This window comes from Macrobrachium rosenbergii, chromosome 11 (assembly GCF_040412425.1).
Source record: "Macrobrachium rosenbergii isolate ZJJX-2024 chromosome 11, ASM4041242v1, whole genome shotgun sequence".
NCBI lineage: Eukaryota > Metazoa > Arthropoda > Malacostraca > Decapoda > Palaemonidae > Macrobrachium > Macrobrachium rosenbergii.
This window is the reverse complement of record NC_089751.1, coordinates 13,231,152-13,256,993: the sequence shown is the minus strand read 5'-3', so window position 1 is coordinate 13,256,993 and position 25,842 is coordinate 13,231,152. Positions and strand designations below refer to the sequence as shown.

The following is a 25,842-nucleotide window of genomic DNA, read 5'->3' as shown; positions in this document are numbered from 1 at the left end:
ATATTTTCCATGCTATAATTACAACTTTTTGCATTTCGATAACTAAGAATATAGAGTAAATTAGGTAAGATTTTAGCATAATTCTGTGGAATTCCCAGTCTCTTTCTGGTTGATAAGCAGGAGAGGGGTGTAGCCCTAACTGTCAATCATTTTGACATATTGACATGAAGGATCCTGGGCAGTCTCTCTCTCTCTCTCTCTCTCTCTCTCTCTCTCTCTCTCTCTCTCTCTCTCTCTCTCTCTCTCTCTCTCTCTCTCTCTCTCTCTCTGGGGCAACTTGATTAGTTTTTACACGAAGCTGTAAGCCATATATTTTTTAGGGTAATGTTGTAAGATGATATTGAAATGTTTTAGGATAATAGGTTAAGGTAAATTTGGTGTAGGATGATAGTTTAAGGTATATTAAGTGTTAGAATGATTAATATAGGCAGTTATAGTGTTTTTAGAGGGGGGGGGTCTTTGGTGTTTGAACTATTAAAATGGACAGTTAAAAGTGTTTTTAGAGGGGGTGTCAACTCTTTCCAGATTTTAGTTATTCACGGTGGCTGTGGTCCCTATTCCACAAGAAGACCAGGGGGTGACTGTAATTTCTCTGACGTATATTTATGAAATCCAGTGTGTTATTTCAAGAAGCTCTTCACTTCAGAATTCTTAGATGATATGGTCCATCAGCCAAATCTCTTTGCTTCACAGACTATAAACAAACCACTAAATCTTACTAGGGAGGAACTTGAGCAATGGTTGGGTTACATTTCACCATACCTTAAATTAAAACATGTCTTCAATGGTCTGGGGAAGTGTTTGGAAGGTACAGAGATTACACTGCTATGGTCATGAGCAGAAATAAATGGGAGACTATAAAATCAAACCTACATATCAGGGATAATAATGACGAGATAAACAATGATTAGCTCTTCAAGGTTAGACCAACAGTACATCACTTGAGAAAGAAGTTTCAAGAACTTCTAATGCAACAAAATATTTGGATTGATGAGCAGATAGTACCTTTCTAAGGAAGGCATACCATGAAACAATATTTAACTTTGAAGCCCAAAATGTGGGGGGTTCAAGTTCTTTGTTCTTGAAGACTTTGGGGGTCTTACTCACAATTTCATTCCTTATACAGAGTTCATCCAACCTGCGAATAAAGAAGGTATTCCAGACCTCATGCATCTTCAACTGTTTTGCACTAGGCTGAAATAATATCAAACAATCATAATCACCTCCAATATTTCGATCATTGGTTTATCTCTGTTCCACTTCAAAAACATTTAGCTGAAAGAGGATTCTGTGGGGTAGTTACACCACGCTGACTCTGAGGACCAAAATGAGCATCAAATAATAAGAAAGGTCGAGGAACTTGACAGGAAGTGTCATTGGGTATGGTAGTCAGCTGACAGTGGTCAAATGGTTTGATAATAAAGGTGTGACCATGCTCTTCACCATTCCTCAAAGTCAACCAGTTCACACTGCACTGCAGGAAGTTGCAGAGATTCCACAGTCAAACAGTATAAACAAAAAAAAAAGTGGGGAGTGCTGATCTGGCAGATTGTCTTTTATCATTGCACAGAATCCCACTGATCAAAGAAAAATGATCATACATTCATTTTTTCCTTGACTGATAATGACTACCAATCAGGCTTGGTTGACCTATCAAAGAGATTTCAAGGTTAAATACATTTCACAGGAGAAAAGACATTTCCTCCTGTCCTTCAGGATGCCTTTGTCTGTGTCACTCAACAGAAGGGGGAGGGAATGTGCACCTAGAAGAGGATGTCCATTTTCAAATAAGAAATCAAATGATCCACTCAAGAAACAACACCAAAAGATCAGCCAAGTCAAACCACAGATGGCTGTGAGACTTTACAAAGTAGATCACTTCCCACAGACACAAAAAAAACCCCCTTGCACTGCTAGCGACCTGGATGTAAGGGCCACAAAAATATCAGGTTATCAAATGTAATGTTAACTTGTGTCTAAATGAAAGGAACAATTGTCTCCTTCAACTGCATACCCAAATCTCTCTCTCTCTCTCTCTCTCATATGAAAAGAGGATCTGAAAATTCCCATTTTTTCTTTGCTTGCATTATAAAAGTGGACGACTTTTGTTACTGAATACATTATGTTTTTCATTTTAAGCTGTCACATAAAAATTAAATGTTGTATTTACATTTGTTCTGTCAAGCTAATATTCACTCCAAGTAAGAAAATGAATGCTAGTACATTCACAGTGTAACAAATATGAAATAAATCTAGCACTGCATCCATTGACAAATTCCCCTTCCCTGGTGACCAACATGATGAAAACATCACATGATTCTTTAACTGTGAAAACTGAATTGAATTATGAGATAAATGATTTCTAACAGCTGTCTGGTCCATACACACTAAAAACCTAAAAAAATAAATTTTGGAGCCAAGGAAAGTTTGTGGGGGCAATGAAGGGTCAAAGGATCAGGATGCCTTTACCTGAATGACTTGGAATTATCATCATTAGGAACAAAAACACAACTAACCATAGAAATGTAGACTGGGATAGTCAAAATGTACACCACCTTCAATACTTCATGCATCTCCTGAGGCTTGAGATAATAAATAAATCAAAGTGGCATACCTATTAGGCTGACCATTCCTTTGTGAAAATGCTCTTGCCAGGCCAAAATCCGCCAACTTCAGTGTTCCAGTCTTTGTGATCAAAACGTTAGCAGCCTTCATATCTCGATGAAGTATCTGAAATGAAACCCCAGAAACCCCAGAAAATGACTACATCAAGTACCATTACATTAGGACTTCTGCTTTTTATAATATCTGTATTCCCTTTTATAATATTTTTGAAGTCCATTACTCTTCTATTATTGAAAACAAAGAGATATCTTCCACTTCAAAACCATCAAGATGACATCCAAAATAAAAGAAAATCAAAATACTATGAAAATTATAATTCAGACAGTACAGATATTGAAAATAAGAATAATCACTGTAATTTTATAACCTGAATATACTTTGCACATCCTTACCATTTGTAAACACACCACATGATCATGCCTGATTACATTAGTACATTTACTGGTGAACCTTTTAACATGAAATTTACTTTTAACAGCTAATAATTTTCTCTTAAAAGTCAAGATCATTGGAGGAGAGTGAGAATACTAGTTATATTGATATACAACACACAACACTCATGCTACTACTTTTGTTTATTTACTATGTAAAATATGTATAATTTATATGCTTATTCAGGAGTCATATACACAGTTCTGATTACCATCTAGTAAAAATAACCTTCCTCTGGGATTAAAATCAGCCTGTGAAAAATGTAACTTTCAACCTCTAGGATACACAGTAAATTTCTGAGACTTCTTTCAGGAAAAACAACATCATCTTTGACACAGAAAATATGGGAATGATATCTCTCTATGACCACTAACCTATGCTGTGTATGCTTTTACAATTCTTACAGTTGTTTAAGATAGGGAAGACAATATTTCTTGTCATTTCCTTAAAATATAGTAACCTGGTAATTTCATGTGTAAGTGAGGAACTTCATACAGTACTGTATGAAGTATTTTTATGTACTTGCAAACCTTTTTTCCACGAATCCCAAAATGGGCTGGGATGGACCAAGTCATAACTTAATGCCAATGTTAAGAAACAGAAACCTACCACCAAGAACCACTCTATATAAAAGGGATAAATCTCCGACAGAAGTAGACATCCATTCTGGAGAACAGTATGCTAGTACTCAAAGGACAAATGACCTAAAACAGGTTGTGTTGATTTTATCATTGTTATAAGTATATGAGGCCTTTTGCATAATACCTAACTAACATGCAGCATCTGCTGACACTTCCATCAGATGTAAAAGATGTGAGTCAAACATTACACCAAGAATGGTCAAAACTTCAGACTAATTCAGCAGATTCTCATGCACTTGCACAGGAGGATGGGGTGAAAAATCAGTAAAAGATCTACTAATCAATGGTGTTTTCATTTTACTGGAGTTCAGCCTCATACCCACCAACTACACCACTCCCTAATCCACTCCATGTCCCAATTGACACTAAAGGCAACTTCATTTCTCATAAAATGACAATTTTATGATAAAGTTTTATATATTACCAAGTAATTACATAGCTAGAGTTTCAACAAGCATGGCAACTAAAATTTTGAAATTCGCAGGTTGTGCTATTTTGTTTTGGGTAAGTGACTTGCCCCGCCCACCTTCCGGGGGAAAGAGAGGAACAACTCAGCAAAGAGCTTCAATTTGTTTATGCCTGTGTCCATGCAAGGGGAGGAGAGAGGGCTTTGATCATGTAATTACTTGGTAAGTGTAAGTACAAGCAGCCCCCGGTTATCGGCAGGCTCAGTTATCGGCGATCAGATTTTACGATGCTTGTCTAGCGACGAAAATCGGCAATTTTCGGCGCTGAAAATCACCAATTTCTGCTTACTAGTGTCAATAATTGGGTACTGGCAGCAATACATACCTAACAGAGGCGCTGATAACTGAAAATCAGTGATTTTTTATGCCGGTAAGTGCCGAAAATTGCTGAAAAAGCCCCGAAAATCATTGATTTTCGGTTATCGTCACATCATCAGAATGGAACCCCCACCAATAACCAGGGACTGCCTGTATATACACAACTTTATTTTATCATAAAATGTCATTTTTATATATGTAACCTACCAAGTAATTACATAGCTGATTCCCACATTGACAGAAGATGGGATGCATGGACACAACCACCCAAAAACATTAGGAATGGTGATGAATTTGAGAACAGAAAAAAGTTGCTAGCATTGATACAATGCTTGTTGTTTCCTTAACTGATAAGAGAGCTGCTGCAGGAAGATACTGCCTCTGGTTGGTGCTCATCTTATCATATAATGGTGTGGCGGTATAGCTGTGCAGTGCCTACTACTTCAGTGGAAACTTTGCAGCAAAGGGAGAACTGGCATGAACGCTTACTCCTGATAGCCTAACTACAGACTCAAGGCTGCAAGTGATGGCTGCAGGTGCAACGGCAGCACTCACTACAGAGTGCGATTGGTTATCTGGCTTGGACAAATCGCAAGAATAACTGTGGGACAAAGGGGTCAAACACAAGATCTAGACCTAATGAAGATATAGACTTACCATTAGTGTCCTTATGAGACCACAATCTAACTCTGTCCATGGAGGACTGAAAGCAAAGGCAGGAGACAGAGGGCACAGTTCTTGAACATCCAGGGATGTTAGTCCTTGTCTGGAAACCCCTGGATTACCAGGCCTGTCAGCAGGGGTGCCGAGGTGGCAAGTAAGGTTGCGTCCGCAGAGTGGCCAAAGGAAAGAGGGGACACTGTCCCTACCAGTGCACTGGACACACCCATGCAAAAGACTCAAATTGTCACACAAAATTCAACTCTAGATTTAACAAAGACTCAAACTGTTACACAACATTCAACTCTAAATTTAACAGAGCCAATATCTGACTGCATTATATCTAGCCTACTACCCTGAGCTGGTATTTGGGTGTAGAGGGATCTATATCCACTAGAGAAGAAACTATAGACTGATCTCTTTAGTAGTTCTAAAAAAAAACTAGATTAAAGACTGTTCTGTTTACTTTCTCCCAAGTCTATCCTTCTCTTTCAGTTCAGCAGGTTATCATCTTCTCCATCTCTTCCAAAGACCAATCCTTGCAATGATCACAAAGGTTGTCCGAACTGCAACTCACCTCTCAATGATCCATGCATAGTTCATGCTTATGTACGTCAATTAACCCAAATCTGGTCTTGCAACCACTTACCTTACATAATCTACCAGATTTCGATTCCTTATTGCCGAATATAGACCAAAATCCAGACAACCCATTCGTTAACCAAGAAAACACCCAAATTTTAGAACACTTGTCTAAACGGCTGACCGTATTTGTTGACTAGGGAAGATTGATAAACAAAACATTCACTGTCTTACCCCCACCCTCCAAAGGGTGGGGTAACTATTGGGAGCATTCAATAAAGATTCTTTCAATTTTAACACTTGTCGCACAGTCAATTTTAACACTTGTCAAACCTGTGCCAAGTAGCTGCAGATAAAGCTAATGATAGAGGGTAAGTTTCACCTCAAAAACTGTTGTTTATAAGCATACTTATTGTTTACAGTTATGTAGCATTGACAACGTAGGGGGAGTGTGAGTACAGAGTTGCTGTTTTGCATCCAGCGAGTGTTTTTTTCCCTTATCCAGATTTTTACCATATCTGGCAGGGCCTTAGCTCTATTACTGTAGATATGAGAGACATTTCTGTATTAGGATACAAACTTTTAACTGAAGCATAAGGTTTTCAAAGGCAATGGTTTGTCTGATATGGACACATGAAGCTACACACTCTTAAACATATAACAAAAGTCAGATTTTCATTCTGCTTCATTGTGTGTGCAATAGCAAAGTTAAATAAAAGCATTAAAAGTACTAAAACACAGTGTATGTAACTCATAATGCATAGGGCCAGTTTGTATAATAAATAGATCTTAGCTACTGTCTTTCATTAAACTGGTATATAATATCACAACCTCTAACCTCATCATATAACTAAGAGAGACCTGCAAGTTGTTGAGAATGACCTGCAATACATACTTACAGATTATAAAAAGCATATAAAAATCAACTAACCTTACTACTGTGGATATAAAATAAGCCTTCTAAAAGTTGTTGCATCACTTTCTTGATTTCACCAAGGCTGAATTTTACATTATAGTTTGACAGCAATCCTGCAAGGTCATGTTCACAAAAATCAAATACTAAGTAGAAAGTAGAATGCCACCGGTTGTAGGCTGATGCTGAAATAAAAATTAAATTCATGCACATTTCTGTAAAAGCCTAGAACAATTTTCTTCCTATAATCTATTGACAAAATGTGTTCCATGACAAGGTTAGAACATAATCTACTGACTAAATGTGTTCCATGACTAAGTTAAAACAAAGTAGAATAGGAATTTTCAAAAATAATTTTTTTCATGTAAAAACTCAAACTGTGGTTGTAGCAATCTCCAGACATGTTCCAGAAGGGGGTTCCCTTTATACCTATATAAGAGTGAAGTTGAGTCTCTGAACATTTTCCAGTTATGGAAACTAGTCACTGTCTATGTACAGTAGTCTGAACCAGCTGCTGCTTAGTGGGATTGATGTGGAGGGCAAATTTTTTCCCATGTAATGGATTTTATGTGAAAAAATTAATTTTGTTAAAAAACATGTTTCAATAGAAAACCGATTACTTCATAATGCACTAGGTGGGATGGACTTGTGTTGAGAGAATCATTATCTGCTAAATAAAGGTTGCAAGGTTTAAATGAAGTCTTGAGTCTAACAATGGGGCCAGGGTGAAGACAGGGTCATAATGGCAAAGCTGTGGGTTACATTCCTACCTGGCCCATGGAAGTGCATACAGCAAAAGGTCAAGGGATGCTTTATGAGTATAAAGAGGGTAATGAATGTCACCCCACCTTCCTTTTTCAGGTAGAGAAAAGACTTAACCTGCTTCCACCAAGCGATCAATGGAATGAAAATGAATTACTCTGGGTTGTGTCCTCCAAGAAAAACTATGCAAAAGTGAATGGGAAATCTTTACATAACCATGTTCAGAAGCAAATTCATATTGGTGTTCACTTTAAAAGCAATAGGGGTTGCAATGACCTTGAACTCATGACTCCTAAAAATTTCAATCTGGATGTTTGAATTTGAAACTGGGGTGGACGGATAAGCAAATAAGATTACCCTTCTCAGCCAAAAAGGAGCAGCTCTTGGATACTTTACTTTTAACTAAACCAAATAGTAAAACAAAAATCCCTCAAAAAACCAAGAAACTCCTTTCTAAATGCTGAAGTTCTCTCAAGGCAACACTGGATAAGCGTGAAATTTTTCTTGTTATGTAGCCGCACAAGTAGCAAAGGATAACAAATAAGGGATGCTTATGGCAGTGAGGAAGTTGTCAGCATTTCAACCACATAACCTGATATGAAAGACATACTTATACTATGCAACTTTGGTATGTGAGACCCAGCTGTATAAAGCATGGAGGCTCACTCAAACTATGAGTACTGGCTAAACATAAAAGGAAAGCTGCCTTTACACATGAGCTCCTTATGGATAACAGCCTAGTGGGATCAAGAGAATCACTTACTTAAAAGACCAGTATTGAGACCCAAGATTCTAGGATCTCACTGGCACCTCCCTTCCCAAATTCTGGTATGTAAAGACTGATTAACCCAACTTCTGCTTGGACTCAAATTTGGGAATGAATAGATCCTCAGCCCTTTCAAAGCTGAAAGAGATAATCTTCTACCTCTACTGAGGTACTGTACTGTAACTGGCACTGAGAGGTTTTGTCCCACTCAATTTGTTCTAACTACCAAATAAGAGTCCCTTAGCCTGGCAGAGGCTGGAACTTGATGTCTTTCCAGGCCTGGCAATACTTTATCTGCTCTGCTGAAAATTATCTCTTGTGGCATTGTCACTTGAATGTCTGCAACTAGCGAAGCTGTAGGTTTTGGTGGCAGTGACTGAAGAGGTGTTAACTCATTAGCTCTAACAACAGAAGGAACCTTGAATGGACTACTCAGAAATCCAAAATGTCAAAAACCAGGCCAGCTGAGACTAAAGAGGAGTAGACCATGAAAGGATCTGATCCCAATGCTTTCGGGTCCAAAAGTGCTGACCAATAATTTGGAGGTTGACTGTTCCATGACATCCTGCACTTCTTTGGTTTTAGCAATCACTCCAACAGAAAAAATCAACTCCGTAGACAGAGGGAATCTACCAACACTGCATTACATTGCAACCATCGATATCAAGGTTGCGCCTTTGCTCAAAGACATATTCTACTGTCTGCCTTGTTCCTGCATTAGTGCAAATATATTTTCATAATGACATTAAGTTCCATATATACTTACCAAGTAATTACATAGCTCTACGTAGTTTCTAACTTGCGCAGCAGCCTTTATTTAAAAAATTGAGGTAGCACTTCAATAGTTTTGTGTAGGTGACAATCCCCACCCACTAACAGGAGTACGGGAAATGACTTAGCATAAAAGTTCATTCTGTTTGTGCCCTATGTACATGAGAGGGGAGGAGGGTAGGCTCTGATTCTGTAGTTACTTTATAAGTATAAATGAAACTTACTTTTACAGTATTATGAAAACATCATTTTCATATAAGTAACTTACCAAGTAATTACTGTACATAGATGAATCCCACATTGAAAGGGGGTGGGATACATGGACATATTCTATTCCAAAACATTAAGGCATGGTAATGACTTTGAAATAGAAAAATTGCTAGCACTGAAACAATGCTTGTTGTTTCCTTACCTAGTAAGAGAGCTACTGCAGGTGAATTCTGCCTCTGGTTGTGCTCATCCTAACCTGTAGTGGCGTGACAGTTGAGCGGTGGGTCGCCTCTACTTGAGTGGGAGCTTTGCAGCTGAGGATAGGCCTGTTCACTGGCAAAGCATACACAAGTGTCCTTGCCCTGGGTACAGTAACAATATAAAAAACAACCAGACAACGCTTTCATCTACACTGAAAACACCAAAACCCATCCACTGAGACTGGTGGTTACTCCAGGTACATTGTACCCCCTCACTCCAGAAAATTCGACACCTTACATCAAGGCAAAAAGATAGTCGGAGAAAAAGAGAGATTCCCTTGTTTACTCCCACAATACCATGCCAGCCACTGATAATGGCCCCAAGGTACTGCAATTTTCAAACACTGTTATAACTTCTTTCAAATAGTGAGATGCAAAGACTGGTTCGCACTTCCAGTAGGCTGACTGCAGAATGGAAGTGAGGGACATACGTGCCTGAAAGCTAATAAGGCAGAGACTGCCCTGACATCAAGAGCTTTCACTTTAAAAGTAGGCAAAATGTCCTCCTGAATCTGAAAGTGCACCTCAGGAATTAAGTCTCTGATGAAGACGGACAACGTGTTCTTAGCCAGAGGGTGAGATGGGTTCTTGACAGAGCACCCGAGGTCACTGGATGGTCCTCTGATCATCTCGGTCCTGCTCAGGAAATACCTTAAGGTCCTAGCAGGACAAAGAACTCTCACTTCTTCCTCAGAGCCAAGGTATCCGTTAAGGTCTTAATGGAGAAAGAACTGGACCAGAGCTTGGAAGGGTCCTCGTTCTTGGTTAAAAACCACAGGTAAAGTAGCAAACTGCATCTCGTAAAAAAAAAAATCTACCCTTTATCAATGACTTCGAACTCGCTAATATGTTAGCAGTAGCCAAGGCCACGAGGATCTTGGGACCTGTTAGCCACTTCGACACTACATCCAGGTTCCAAGACCCTGGATCTTCCTTTCTTTGCTTAGACGTATCAAAGGACTTGACGCGGTCATTAAGATCTAGGATTGACGCAAGATTCAGGGCCCATGTTTAAACACTGAGCTTGACACAGCTCAGTACCCCTAAATGGTGGAGGGGGAGAGATTCCTAGATCTCCTCGGAGAATGAAGGAAATCCACAATTTGGGTCACAGATGTCTCAGAAGAAGAGACGTTGAGCCGAGTCACCAGCTTTGGTAAATCGCCCACGCAGTCTGGAAGACTTGCCTAGTAAATCGACGTTTGCATCTTGCAATAGCCTCTGCAGCGTGTCCTGAAAACCCTTACGCTCTGACAAGCTTCCAGACAGTCTGAAGCCTGCCAAGGCAAGAGTGGACGACACTTTGGTATCTCAAAGTGAGTAGACATGGTTTTTAGGGGAAGGAGTCTCAGAGAGTCCACCCACAACCATAGCAGGTCCTGGTACCATTCTTCCATGGGCCAGGACGGGGCTATGAAAGTCATCGTAATGTTGCGATGAGCCCAAGACTTCCAGGGCAGAAAGGCGTAGTGCTTTCAGCTCTCTGATGTTGATGTGAAGGTTCTGTTCTTCTGGCAACCACTTCCTGGAAACTTCCCGGTTCCCCAAGAGGACTCCCCAACCTAGAACCGCTGAATAGAAGTCTAGGTCTGGGCTCAGAGGGTGAAGGGCTTTCCTTCTGAAAGTCTACGTTCGGACCACCACTATGCTGGTCTGACTTGATCTTAGGTTGATGGGAAACACGTATGTGTCCGGCTGTGTTTCCCTGCCCAGTTGGCTTTGAGGAAGAATTGCAAAACTCTCATGGAAAGTTTGCCTAACTTGAAGTATGTCTTGATGGACGACAGAGTCCCCAGTAGGCTCATCAACTGATGGGCCGAGCAAGATGAAGGGGCTAGAAACTTGTGGACCGTCTGAAGGCAGCTGGCAATTCTCTTGGCAGACGGAAAAGCCTGAAAAGTCCGAAAGTTGAGACTCAACCCCAAATAGAGGAACTCTTGCGATGGGGCCAACTGAGACTTCTAAAGGTAGATGATAATTCCCAGTTCCTGAGAGAGAAGATATTTAAGTTCTTCGTGCACTTTTCCCTCAACGGGGATCAAAGAGGCAAGTCTTCCAGATATAGACTGATGTTTATGCCTATTAAATGAATTCAATTAACTATAAGAGCTAGGACTAGAGTGAACACTTGAGGTGCCACAGAGAGACAGAAGCAAAGAGCCCTAAGCTGGAAGATTTAGCTGGATCTGGGCGCTGTACATACAGGCAAGCAGTAAAGTAGGTAAATGACCCAGATGTGACCCTGTGTGACTTCTGGAAGGGTTACAACATTTACAATTGTATAAAGAATATTTATGCTGCATGGCAAGAGGTGAGTAATATAAAAATGAATGGAGCATGGCAAGCCTTATGGCCCACAGTTTGTAAATGACTACAGAGGGTTTAATCAAGAAGAGGCAGCAAAGGGAATCCTTAACAGTCTGGTTGACATAAGTGAAAAGTTACAGCTTGGCTTGAGGGAAGAGGACTTTGAAGAGTTCCCTTGCAGTAGTTTGAAACAAAACTGATGGCCGAAGGGTTTTCCCTTATAGGAAAAGCGTTGACCCCAATGTTGAGAGATTCTCAAAAGTAGCAACAACAATCAATGATGCTATCCAGTGTTATCGTAGTACATACGATGAAAAGAACAGACAAATTCTTCAAACCAGTGCCTTCAACATCAAGAGCCTCCCCACCTCCATTGACTGCTTCCTTGCCCAATGAAGGGAAAGTGATGAAGAAATCCTTGCCAAAGCAATCCTTTCCAAAGAAAGTGATGCAGAAGAAATCCTTCCCGAAGAAGACATTGACGTTGATGACCTGCCACCCCTGTAATTCCACACTGCCTCTCCCCCTGTCATCATCCATCATGTCAAACCTACGACACCAGTTTCAAAGGTAAGAAAAACTGTACTTTACTGTATTATCATCATAATTTGTTTAATGTTAGGTTTTATATATAGCATTCGTACTAATAAAATGCTCTATAAAATACAGTACGGTACTAGTATTCTGTTTTAGTAAGAAAAAACATAAATAGTACTGTATGTATTGACTTTGCATATGCTGTACCAAGTTGAACTTATGAACAAATTCAAGATACGAACAGCCATTTAGAATGTAACTGTTTCGTAAGTAGAGGAGCGTCTTACAGTATATGGAATTCTTTGTAATAACCTATAAAATTAAGAAGCTACGGTCAATAAAACAACTAAACAGAGATATCTCTTCATGATATATTTACCAATACCCATTATGGCCAGCTTGTGAAACTGCTATGGAGGGAAATCAACAAGTAAAACAATTAAATGATACCAAGGCATAGCAACATGCAGTATAAAAATTTTATACAATTTAAACGCATATTTCAAAGAATGCAAGACCAAATTTCCAGATACAGAACAGAATATGGTGCCTCCAACAATGGATGCTTCTGGAAGGGACCTACTGGATGATAAATGAAATTATAACTTCATTCTTTTACTCAAGGAAAGTTTCCATTGGAGCTGTTGGCCTTAGGGGTATTTCCTAATCAGATTTTTACCACAGAAAGTAAATGACTTCATTCAATACCTCACACCATAAATATACAACACTAAATTTTTAACACTTATTACTGCACTAAAAATACAAAATTTAATGCTATACTTACGCTTTGTACGACATATTTCATTGAGTTTGACAACATTGTCATGTTTCAGCTGTTGAAGAATCTTGATTTCTCTCAAGGCAGTAATGGGGAACTGGAAGAGACATGCTGCTATATATTATACAGATTTCAAAAGGTATGTCAAAAGAGTGGAAAAAACTAACCAGCATAACAAAGCCGCAAGTAAGAGGCTTTTGAATATGTATTCACAAACAGCTGAGAAATCTTCTCTCTTCTTTGGTGCAGTAGTTTTATTAGAACCAAAATACAGGTAAACATGGCTTCAATTTACAAGAAAAATTTTAATGTCTCTCATTCACTGTCATTACAAAATCAATCAACTAGACTATGGCTTGAAGGATTCATCCATGAAGATAAAAAAAATTGTAGAATGATGGTTTAAAAATCTGACAGACAGCTGAGAATGGAAAAGAAAATACCAGAAGGCAGAAAGCAACTCCTGGGGAGTAAGATGCTATAAAAATTCCCCAGTACTGTCAACTACCTGACTCACTCTTCATCTTGGTAACTGCCTTCAAGCCAATAAATAATTCATAAGTGTTTTAAAAATTATGAAAATTTTTGTGATAAAATTAATTATCTGAATACATGTACTTACCTACTGTTCAAGTTAGCTTATATCTTTGTGCCATTAGGTGCAATCAGCATTCAAATGAAACAAAATAATGCTTGGCTAACCTGCTAGGACTGTCTCTGTAATCACCTACTTCCCACCAGGTGGTATTGGAATGTTTATGGGTGGGTTTCCACTTTAACAGTAGTTATGTATCCAAATAATTAATTTTATCATAAAAATGTTCATTATTTGCAATGAATCTTACCTACTGTTAAAGTTAGCTGACTACCACACTGAACGAGGATGGTAAGTACAAGAAACGTTCCACCAAGTGAACTAAATGCTTTTTAATGAGGGGAAAAAGCTTAAAAACATTCCTGCCTGTTGTGTGATCCTTACTGGTAAGCACTGTTGCCTGATGCTGGAACCCCAGCAGGGTGTAAGGCCCTCATAGCGAGAACTGTCAGACGATACTTACTGTGCCTGTGCCTGAGTCGAAAGCCCATAACTGACAACCCAAAACTAAAAACAACCACCTTCAGATATGAAGGTATGCTCCTATACACCATTGTGTACCTTCATGCTCCCAAAATTCAATAGCAGGATTTCTTAACAACTAACAATGAGATAGAAAGCAAGGTTACTCTCATATCTGGTTCATGAGAAAGTGTCCCGGCCGCAACAATAGGGCTAAGGGCTCTATGCATATCATCTACATTTGAACATTTTGCAAATAATGTGAGGCAAAGGCAGTTACAGCTCCATTGAGCTGACAACCATCCCTAATGAAAGGTTTTAAGGGAAATAAAGACGTGCTTACTGCATTGACGCCATGAGGCTTTAATTTAAAAAACGGTAAAAGCTCAGAATCAACTCTGTGAGCATTGGCTTAATCAAGCATTCTTGGACATAAGAGAGTTTGGCCTCCTAACATCACAGTATAAATTCTTAACTCCTCTTAAGGGTTAATCTATCCAGGTCCACCCTTGGAGTTCTAACTGGACATAACAAAGATATTTCTTCACTGCCCACGAAAGCAGTTACATTAGGCACAGCCACAAATCTGGGAAGGGCTTTCACTTTCTTTTCTATAAGCAAAGAAAAAAAAAAAAAAGGTTTCCACTAAAACAAAGCCCACTTACAAGAAACAGCATGAAGCTTACTAATATGCTTTACTGTCACAAGAGCTAAAGGCGAGTGTCATCAAGTTCCTAAGTTTCCTTATCTAGAGACTCATACTGAGGTAATGTTGAATCCTTAAGGTTATGTCCACATTTCATCGTAAACCCTGGTGGGAAAATTAGAAGTTTCCAGCTCAAAAGATTGAAAACCACTTTCAAATTTAAATTGTGAGCAATATTCCGGTTACCATGACACAGAACTGAAGACAACATGAATGAATGAATGATTCTGAGTTATCTGGCATTGTGACAACTGGGTCATCGATGCCAATATCAATTAAATGAACAACAGCTATTCTAAAAACAATAAAAAGATAAAAGAAAATGGGAGAAGACCGGCATTGATAACAAATCTAAAAATGCCACCGACATCATACACCACATCCTCTCCAAGGATCTTGGCAAGGATGAACCTGCCATCCCGACCAAGAGCCTCAGAGAGGTAATGACTTCTAATATCCCCAAGACTGGGGCACTCAACCAGCAAGTGCCTCACAGTCAAGGGGACCAGAAAATTCTCACAAAAAGGTTGATTCTCCCTGGCCATCAAAAAGCTGTGTGTTAGGTGAGTATGCCCAATCCTTAAGCAGCAAAGAGCCGTCTCCCATCTTCTAGGCATACTGCCATACTCCCAAGGAAATATAACATCTGTAATTTCTTTCATTTTATTTTTTCCTATACCATTCCAATGCTCTTGATACAAATTAATAAAAAATTTTCTTACAATAAATTGGGAAGAAATCATTATGTAAAAGTGGACACCACCTTGGAAGTAAATCTAGACCTGCTGCTTTGGCCAATCCGCCAGCTTCTTCATTTCCATGCATACCAGCATGTGCTGGAACCCAACAAAACCTAATTTGTCTTTCTTTGTGTAATAGCAGGTGCACCCATTGCTGAATTTTTAAAACCAAGGGGTTAGTCGAGGTAAAAATATGACATTTTTATAATAAAATAAGATTTTATATCATACTTACCTGTTGTTTACATATAGCTGTAATTCTCGATCTCGACAGAAAATTCAAAACTGGCGGTCCCGCTTAATATATGGTCAGGTGATACGACTACCCCGCCCTCTACCGGGTACCTGGATCCATTTCCATCAACAACTAATCATATTTTCTATGTCCCCTTGTCCCTTGCGGGGAGGCGGGTGGGAATGTTTTATATGTAAACAACAGGTAAGTATGATATAAAATCTTATACATTTTATACATGAACTTACCTGTTGTTTACATATAGCTGATTGCCACATTGAGGCGGTGGGCATGGACAGCTGTAAGTGTTAAATGGAAAAAACCTGAGATCATCAGGCTAAGAAAAACGTCTTAACTTTGGATCCTTACCTGCTAAGGAAGCTGTTTTCTCGGTTACTGCCTCTGTAACCTGCTATCCTTAGTGCAACTGCGGGGCCTAGTAGCTCAGACGCAGGTTGCTATATGGAGAAAGGTCTGTTGGCCCAGCCGTCTTCGACACAATCAACCAAAGCATATAATGCCCCTGCTCAGGCGCAGTACTCAAAGCATCCACCATCATATCACCCAACCATAAAAACTCACACCAACCTATTAAAATTAGACCTACTAGGCCATCTAACCTCTTAGGCTCTAGTAGTCGACCAAAAGAAAACTTCTGCACCCAAGGAAACTAAGGAGAGGATCTAGAGCCTCTGGTTTCCTTGCCCATCACCGTGTCAGACGCAATAAAGGGGCCCAACGTACTGCAGTCTTCATATGTGGTTTGATCTGTCTCAGATAATGCGAGGCAAAAACAGACGAACATCTCCAATAAGTTGAACTTAGAATGTCCTTTAAAGCCATGTTCTTCTTGAAGGCTAAAGAAGTCGCAATAGCCCTAATTTCATGAGGCCTCACTTTAACTAAGGGGAAATCCACATCCCTTAATTCCTTGTGTGCCTCCTGAATCAGTTCTTTCAAAAGGAAAGCAATCCCATTTTTAGATAGAGGGTTCTTGGGGTTCTTAGTTGAGCACCATAAAAAATCATGAGTTCCTCTTACACTTCTGGTCCTGTCCAGATAGAATTTCAAAGCTCTGACCGGACAGAGAAGTCTCTCTGTTTCTCTTCCACTCAAGGAGGATAGGCTAGGAATGGGAAATTCCCTTGGCCATGGATTACTAGGGTTTTCGTTCTTAGCTAGGAAACCCAAGGTGAAGGAAACTACAGCCTTATCCGCACAAAAACCAACTCTTTTGTCCAGAGCATGAATCTCACTTACTCTCTTTGCCGAGGCCAGTGCCAAGAGAAAGAGAGTTTTCTTAGTTAGATTCCTAACGGAGCAGGAACTCAAAGGCTCAAAAGATTTGGAGGTAAAGCCACTTTAGCACCACATCCAAATTCCAATGCGGTACACGAAGAGATTTGCCTTTAGTGGTAGCAAAGGATTTAAGGAGTTCTGCAATATCTTTGTCTGAGGAAAGGTCTATACCTCTATTCCTGAAAATTGCTGCCAGCATACTCCTATACCCCTTAATCGTGCTGACAGCCAATTTCTTCTCCTTGTGCAGAAACAAAAGAAAATCCGCAACCTGGCTTAGAGTCGTAGAAGTGGAAGACACTCCAGACTCGGAGCACCACTCCCTGAAGCGCTTCCACTTCGCTTGATAGACCTTTGTAGACGAGGGCCTGGTTGATCTAGCCATTGCCTGCGCCACTCTTCTAGAGAAGCCTCTCCTCCTGTAGAGTCGCCGAGAGTCTGAACCCTGTCAGATTTAGATCTGACGGGTTCCTGTGGAACTTTCTGCTGTGCAACTGGCACAGAAGGTCTGGTCTGAATGGCAACCTCCTTGGCCAATCCACTACTTTCTCCAGTAGCTCTGGAAACCATGATCTTCCTGGCCACCATGGAGCTATAAGGATCATTGACACACCTTTGTGTGCTCGAAACTTTTCAGGACTTCTCCCAGCATCCTGAAGGGAGGGAATGCATAAAGGAAGAGACCCGACCAGTCCAGGAGCATGGCATCCACCGCTAATGCTTCTGGGTCTGGAACAGGAGAGCAAAAGAGAGGTAGTCTGCGGTTTTCCTCGTTGCGAACAGGTCTAACATGGGAGTTCCCCAAACCTTCCACAGGCCTTGGCAGACTTTCTGGTGGAGGGTCCATTCCGTCGGAATGACCTGGAGTGACCTGCTGAGGATATCCGCTCTTACGTTGAGAGCTCCCGGGATGAAGCGAGTTACTAGCTCTATGTTCTTGGTTGCCGCCCACAAAAGCAGGTCTTTTGTGATCTCGAACAGAGAGAAGGAGTGAGTGCCTCCTTGTTTCTTCAATGCACGCCAGAGCTGTGGAGTTGTCCGAGTGCACTACTATCTTTTGTTTTCCACCAGAAGCACTGGCAAGAAATGTTCCAAGGCTAGATGAATTGCCTTCAACTCTTTCGCATTTATGTGCCAGTCCCGTTGGGATGAAGACCAATTGCCTGACACTTGAAGATCCCCAATGTTGCTCCCCAACCCTCGTCTGAAGCGCCGGAGAACAACATCAGGTCTGGGTTCCTCTGTCTCAGTGACAAACCTCGATCTAGTTTGCTCCTGTCGTTCCACCATGACAGGTCTTGCTTTACTTGAGTGGATAGAGGAAAAACAAACGAATCCGTGTCTTTCTTCCTGTTCCAGATCTGCTGTAGGAAGAACTGAAGAGGTCTCATGTGTAGCCTCCCAGACTGACGAACATCTCTAGCGATGAGAGGGTGCCTAAAAGGCTCATCCATTCCTTGGCAGAACAAGTCTTGGCTGCCATCAGGTATCTCACTTTCAGCAGGCATTTCGATCCTTTGAGACGCGGAAAAACCTGAAAAGAACTGAGTTCATCCGAACTCCCAAATAAGTCAAGTCTTGAGATGGAGAGAGTTGTGACTTTGGAAGATTTACTATGAGTCCCAATTCGTCGGTAAGAGAAAGGGTCCTTTGTAGGTCCTTCATGCATTGGCCTTTTGACGGAGACCGGATCAGCCAGTCGTCGAGGTAAAGGGAAATGTGAATTCCCTCTAAGTGAAGCCATTTCGCAATTGGAGCCATCGTCCTTGTGAAAACTTGTGGGGCTGTTGATAGGCCAAGCAAAGAGCCCTGAATTGAAAAGCCCTGCCTCTGAACACAAACCGTAGGAATTTCCTTGATCTCGGATGGATAGGTACATGAAAGTATGCGTCCTGAGATCGAGGGACACCATCCAGTCTCCTTCCTTCAGGGAATTGATAACCGACTGTGTGGTTTCCATCTTGAATGGTGTTTGAAGCACAAATTTGTTCAGGGCGCTTACGCCGAGGACTGGTCTCCATCCTCCTGACGATTTTGGAACCAGAAACAGACGGTTGTAGAACCCCGAGATGAAGGTTCGAGGACTGCTTCTATGGCTCCCTTTTGAAGGAGGGAAGTAACTTCCTCCTCCAACACCACAAGTTTCTCTGAGTCCCTGGATGATACGTTGAAGTCTACTGGCGAAGACTTTAAAGGAGGACTCTCTGAGAAGGGAATGGTGTAGCCTTCTCTCAGAACGTTGATCACCCAGGGTTCTGCTCCTTGGCCTCCCAAACTTGCCAGAACGACTTTAGTCTGGCTCCGACCGTTGCATGAAGGACCTTGAACTCATCGGTTGGTACCCCTAGCTTTCTGGGGATGAGAAGAGAATTTTCCTCTTCCCCTAGCACGGGAAAAGGGCCGAGAAGGAGTACCCCAAGAAGGCCTAGAGGATACAGGGAAAGAAGGCTTGGGTACTACTGAGTAGTCGAAAACCTGGGTCTTTTCAAGAATGAGCCAGTAGGTCTTGAGTAGACTTCCGTGAGAGAGCCTCCGAAATTTCCCTAACTAACGTGGCGGGAAAAAGGGATTCCTTAAGCAAAGGAGCAAAAAGAAGAGCAGATTTCTGGTTCCTGGAGACTCCTCTCGCGACAAACGAAATCCAATGTGCTCTCTTCTTCAAAATGCCGGTAGCAGTCACTGAGGCAATTTCTGACGTTCCGTCCGTGATGGCCTTGTCCAGGCAGACCAAAATAGCATCAAGATCTGTAGCAGTCTTGGGGGAAGATCACAGACTTTCACTATCCTGCTCAAGGCTCCTATAGACCAGTCAATAAAAGAAAAGATCTCCAAGATCCTATAGGAACTCTTCACCAGATGGTCAATTTCCAAGACGAGAAGCCGACTTTGGACGAAGAAAAAGCTGAGCGACGGGCAGAATCCACAAGGCTGAGAAATCCCCTTGAGAGGAGGCAGAGTCTCCCAAAGAAAAGACTTCCCCAGTCTCATACCACGAACGAGACTTAAAAGACAGTTGAGAGGGGAAAACAGAAAGATGTTTTACCCTGAGATCTTTTCTTGCTCAACCATCCTTCTTGCCTTCGGAGAGCTCACGAAACAGACAGGACCAGCTTCAGAAATCTAGAGGAAGGAGGTTTAAAATCCTTGGCAAACTGCGTAGTCGGAGACGAAGGGGAAGCTGGAGCAAAGTCTTCTTGAAAAGTTCTTCAAAAGTTGTAAGAGATGCTTAAAGTTGGACGTAGGAGCAGACGGAACATCATCTACTTCTCAAACATCGGAAACTGGGGAGAGAATCTCTGAAGCAGTTGGAGCACCGCTGGATAGAAACGCGTCTCGGGAGCCAAACTTGCGTTATCCTCTTGAGTATCGCCGAACGTCACCGAGGCGCCAAGAGCTCCGACCCGCGTCAAGCGTATCCAAACATGAGCTTGAGAGGAGTCAGGAGCCTTAGAAGATCCGAGAGCCAAAGAGGCGCCAAAACCACGGTAGCGCTAGAAGCGCAAACATTGTGCGCCTTGGAAACGTGTTTTGAGAGGCGCCAAGCGCCAAAGTAGCGTCGTGAGTGCGGCCGGTGCGGGCGGAAGTGGCGCCAGGAGCGCGATCGGAAGCGGAGCCAGGCGCGCGAGCGAAGCGGAGCCAGGCGCGCTGAAGCGAAGCGGCGCCAGGTGCGTGAGCGGAGCAGAGACCGAGCCTCAGTTGCAGAAGGAACCTGAAGTGCTGGAGCTTTAAAACCTTCGAAAAGTCTCAAAATCTTGTCCAATTTGTCCTCTTGCGAAAAGGGGGCCAGGAACCGGAGGCATAAAAGCCGACTTGGGATCCAACGGGAAGGAAGCCGCTACTTGCATGCTAACAGGAGGATCCGCGCCGCTACGATCCGTAGAATGTACATCCGGACTGCCTGAAGAAGAAGAGATCTCTGGGCTATCCCAAAAGCTACAAGACGGAAGAGGAGAACGTGCGAAAGTTTCTTGATAGGAACTTGACTTGGAGAGGAAGCTCTGCGTCTCTTCAGCGGCCTACTAGACTCTGACTGCTTCCAACTCCTCCTCGACTAAACAGAAGCACAAGAAGACACTTCCGCATCGCTTTTACTATAGCGAGCTGCAACAGCCTGGGACGCAACAGGACTGTTAGAGGGAGCAACTGCTCGTGAGCAGACCCCACTCGCCTCCCTTCGGCTTTTCGGCATGTCTTCTCTCCTGAGCCCTGGGAGCCGGACAGAGGCCTAGACCTAGGAGAACGAGGGGGACGAACAGTCACCTCCTCCACAACACTATCACTCGCAACACTTCGATGTCTAGACATCGCACTCACATCCTGGCCAATCTTCTCTATCGCAGAGAAAAGAGCCGAAATCTTACCATCAAATTCTGCCCGAAGGTCTGACACGGTAGAGGGTTCGGAAACAACAGGTTCCGGGGCAGGAATAGGAACAGGAGGGGTAACAGGAACAGAACAAGAGGCAATACTACTCCTACTCTGGGAGGAACTTCTGGCCGAAGCCTTACGTGCCCTATCTTTACTTAATTTTGCCTGATATTTAGCCAACTTTTGCCAATCAAGCACAGACAAAGACGAACATTTATCACATCTATCCAGATTCGTGCACAATTTCCCTCTACAGTTAGAGCAAGAAGAGTGAGGGTCTATGTTAGACCGAGACATTCGAGTTTTACAAACCCCGCAATATCTAATTTGAGATCCTGAATCAGACATAACTAGAAAAAATCTCAACCAAAGCCAAAAAACAAGCCAGAACCGTCAACAAAAGTGGGTACTTCACCAAAGAAGAAACGAAAAAGCACCGATGAATTTCCTGAAGAGGAGCAGACGACTAGTCGCCGGCCCCGACAGAGAAAATATGATTAGTTGTTGATGGAAATGGATCCAGGTACCCCGGTAGAGGGCGGGTAGTCGTATCACCTGACCATATATTAGCGGGACCGCCAGTTTTGAATTTTCTGTCGAGATCGAGAATTACAGCTATATGTAAACAACAGGTAAGTTCATGTATAAAAATTAAAGTGCCTGTAATACACTCTTAGAATCGCTAAAAATTGTAAAATTTGTTTCATCAATACAGTCAATCTCCGCTATTTGAAGTCTCGCAATTCGCAGATTTTTCTGTGGAACTTATCCCCAAATTATTTGCAAAAAATTAGTCAATTTAAGGACTTTTCCGTCAAGAAACATTTACTAATTAGTCTATTTTTATGTTATTTTCATGACTACAGTAAATATATTTTTTGACGATAAAAAAATTATTTACTAATTTTCAAATATGGAGATTAATAAGATTAAATAATAATAATATTAATAATAATAATAATGTACTTGTAATAATACAGGTACTGTAATAATAAGTGAAGTAATATTAGGTTCCAGAACCCCTCATGTAAGGAGAGAGAGAGAGAGAGAGAGAGAGAGAGAGAGAGAGAGAGAGAGAGAGAGAGAGAGAGAGAGAGAGAGAGAGAGAGAGAGAGAGAGAGAGAGAGAGAGAGGGGGTTGCCCTTACGTTAAATATCTCTTGAAACTATTCATGAATTATTATGGAGACAGAAAGAATAATGTGAGAGAGAGAGAGAGGGGGGGTTTGTTCTTATTATATATCAAGAGTGAATTATCATGATTTATGACAGAAAAAGAGAGAATAACTTTGGAAAGAGAGAGAAAGAAGTTATTCTTTGTTAGATATCAAAAGACAGAAATTTGTGATTTATGAAGGAAGGAAGGAGAGAGAGAGAGAGAGAGAGAGAGAGAGAGAGAGAGAGAGAGAGAGAGAGAGAGAGAGAGAGAGAGAGAGAGAGAGAGAGAGAGAGAGATTTTTTGCATCATAAGATGGAAATTCATGATTTCTGAAGGGGAGAGAAAGAGATTTTTCTGTATCCTTTGTAGCAGTATTTATTTGATCATCAAGTGGGCAACATATTTGACCATGGAGTGGGCAACATTTTCTACCCTTTGAGGTCAATATGTCAACATGTCAAGTTAATTGGAGAAAAATAGAACAGGTGCTCGATGTGTAGTCTTACCGCATCAGCGCCAGGTCTAGCAAGTATTGGTTCGAGTCTTGTTCTCATCCCGAAGAAGGAGAAGTACAAGGACGGGGAAGGACGGGGAAGGAGGAGGAAGAGAGGCCAGTCACTCTCGGTATCCTTCTCACTTCCAGAACCAACACCTTAGGCGAGATGTTACTAGTCCTCTTGAAGGAGCCAAGCAAGAAAACACAACTTCGTTGAGCAGCCACTACAGGGCCAAGGAAAAAAGGTTCCAAGGGCCTGTGGGCAAGACCATAGGAAGACAAGTGTGTGGTCGTCTTGCTTCCAGACCGACAGAAACTTCTGGAATGCGAGGGGTGGACCAAGCCACTGACTTCATGAGCTTTCAGGTGGAAGGTACCGGTATCATTGTCGTCATCTGCCAAGTACCTCCTTCGATCGCTTCATGAAGCCAGGAGGAAGATGTGTCCTTAGATACTTCTTCCTTGGGATTGAGCGTACTAGCGAAAATGTCGACAACATCCAGGTTAGGAGTGTTGAGCCTTTTTGGAAAATAACCACAGCTCCCTAAAGGATAAAGCAATGAATGATCTGGATCATTGACACAAAGTCCAAGGAGGAGGGGAACATGAAGGACTCGAACCCGACAACAGATGCCGAAGGATTCGGAGTCCACCTACGACATCCTGTGCCTCTCGTCAGGAGAGCGCTCGTGATTCATAGAATTCAAGCGACCCACGAGACTCCCAAAAATCGGGAGCAGCTGCTTTCAGTTTCCTAAGAAATCAAAAAGAGCCAGGCACAGAACCAGTCTTGGATGCAGACTTCCAAGACTGGCAACGAGGGCATGGCCTCGGGAGGCCAAGCTCTCGCGGCCCCTGAAACGCCAGACCCCACAGGAGAATGCGAATCGGTTCCCACCCGAGGGCCGGAAGAGCCAACGAGAGAACTTGTCTCCTGGAATAGAGTCAGTCCCTTAGAAGTCCTGCAAGACTCCCAAAGGGAACCTCTTCCCTGCTTCTTCTAGTGTTCGAACCGATAGGATCAAGACCCCAGACTGGGAACCAGACCGAGCACTGGCAAGCACCCGGGGAGCGCTTGTGGTGCTGGCAGGAAGAGCTGAGACACCACACCTGGGTGCCTCGGCCCTTTCTCTCGCACTGCTCCCGAACTGGGCCGGGGAGAGTACTCTCCAGACCAGATCGGGATATGCGATATTCCATAGAATCTCGAGTACTCGGAGCGGCTTGCGAACGAGCGCCCGAAGCAGCCCCTGTCTTAGAGGCGGAACCTCTAGGACTGGGAACGGGATCGCAAACTGAGATCTGCGCGCCTGTGGCCCCCGAAACACAAAACCCAGGGGTATGTGTATCGGTTTCCTAACCTGAAGGTCGAGAAGAGCCAACAAGAGACCCACTGCCTCCCCGGAACGAGGCAGTCCCTAGACGTCCAAGGGCATCAAGGGTAAAGAAGCAGCCTTCCTCTCCCTAGGCTGACGAAGGTCTGTCCGGATTCTGGGACCCCCTTGGACCTCGGGAGAGGAAGGGAAGAGGCAGCAGAAGACAAAATCGAAGATAAGCTGAAGAAGACGGCGGCTACTTCCACAGGGCGACTTCCTTCACCTTCACTCTGACATCTTCTATAGGCTGGTGGGCACGAAACAACATAACCTCCAGGGCCCCAGGCAGGAACACAACAAAAGCGACCCAAGACACCACCACCATAAGAAGGAACAGACACGATCAGGACAGCTGATGCAGGAGCTACGGCAGCGGTTTGGAAGGCGGGAGCTACCGCAAGGGCCAGGAACGTCTCTTCCACAGGGCAACTTCCTTCACCTTCACTCCAACTTCTACAGGATGGCGGACATTGTAACCTCCAAGGCAGCTAGGCAGGAACACAACAGAAGCGGGCCCAGGCACAACCACCAGAAGGAGCAGACATGATCAGGACAGCCGATGCAGGAGCTACGGCAGCGGTTCAGAAGGCAGGAACTACAGCAATGGCCAGGAACATCACATGAATGTCACCCGCAGCGACAGGAACGATCAGGGCAGCTGCCGCAGGAGACCAGGAAGAGCTGCCCAGAGACTGTTGTTGAGTTAACAGGAGCATAACACAGGAAACAGCAGGAGCAGATCGACCAGATACGCTAGAGGCAGTGCCACAGCATAAATGAAGGCCAACAATGATGCGATCGATCCACATCGGCGTAAACAGAGTTGGAACAATCCCGACGTGGAACTGTCATTCCAACCAGGCACTGTGGTCGGTCCCGAAGCGACAATGAATGAATGTCAGGACTCCATCATCCAAGATATCCCGCCAACTACTGCTGTGTCTGCGGTGCTCACTGTCAACCTGAAAGAAAAAGCAATGATGATTAGTAGAGGGAGACTCCTCTCGCTATGAGGGGAACTTCCCTACAAAGTGAGAGGAGACCCCTAGAAGAGGTCGCCTGACTGCCCGTGGCGGCCCCCCCCTTCCTCGCAGTCTTCGCCCGACGAGCGAGCAAAGAGGGCGAAGGTGAGATAAGGAAAAATCTACAGGGAGAGGGAAGGACGGAGGGGAGGTCACCAAGGGTGCCGTGGAAGCAACTCCTGCAACTTCCCCCCCACTGCAACTCCAAGTGCAGGCGGCGAAAACAACACTCAACACAAGTAGGAAGGAAGTAGTCATTCCCCTTTTACATGGAGGGCGGAAGCCCAAGATGGGAAGCGAATTCTTACGTCCTGATCAATGTAGGGGAGCGAAGATATTATGTCCCAATCTAA

General features: G+C 42.7%; 1 protein-coding gene across 2 annotated transcripts in view; it reads right to left on the bottom strand.

The window, feature by feature from the left end:
- LOC136843156 (cyclin-dependent kinase 9-like) overlaps positions 1–25,842 on the bottom strand; it is a 50,229-nt gene that overhangs the window by 16,158 nt on the left and 8,229 nt on the right. For both annotated transcript variants that reach the window (XM_067111209.1, XM_067111208.1), the window contains exons 3-5: positions 13,039–13,129; positions 6,657–6,823; positions 2,615–2,730 (exon numbers count right to left, since the gene is read on the bottom strand). In XM_067111209.1, the coding sequence (XP_066967310.1) occupies positions 2,615–2,730; positions 6,657–6,823; positions 13,039–13,129 (374 nt within the window). The remainder of the gene's footprint in view (positions 1–2,614; positions 2,731–6,656; positions 6,824–13,038; positions 13,130–25,842) is intronic.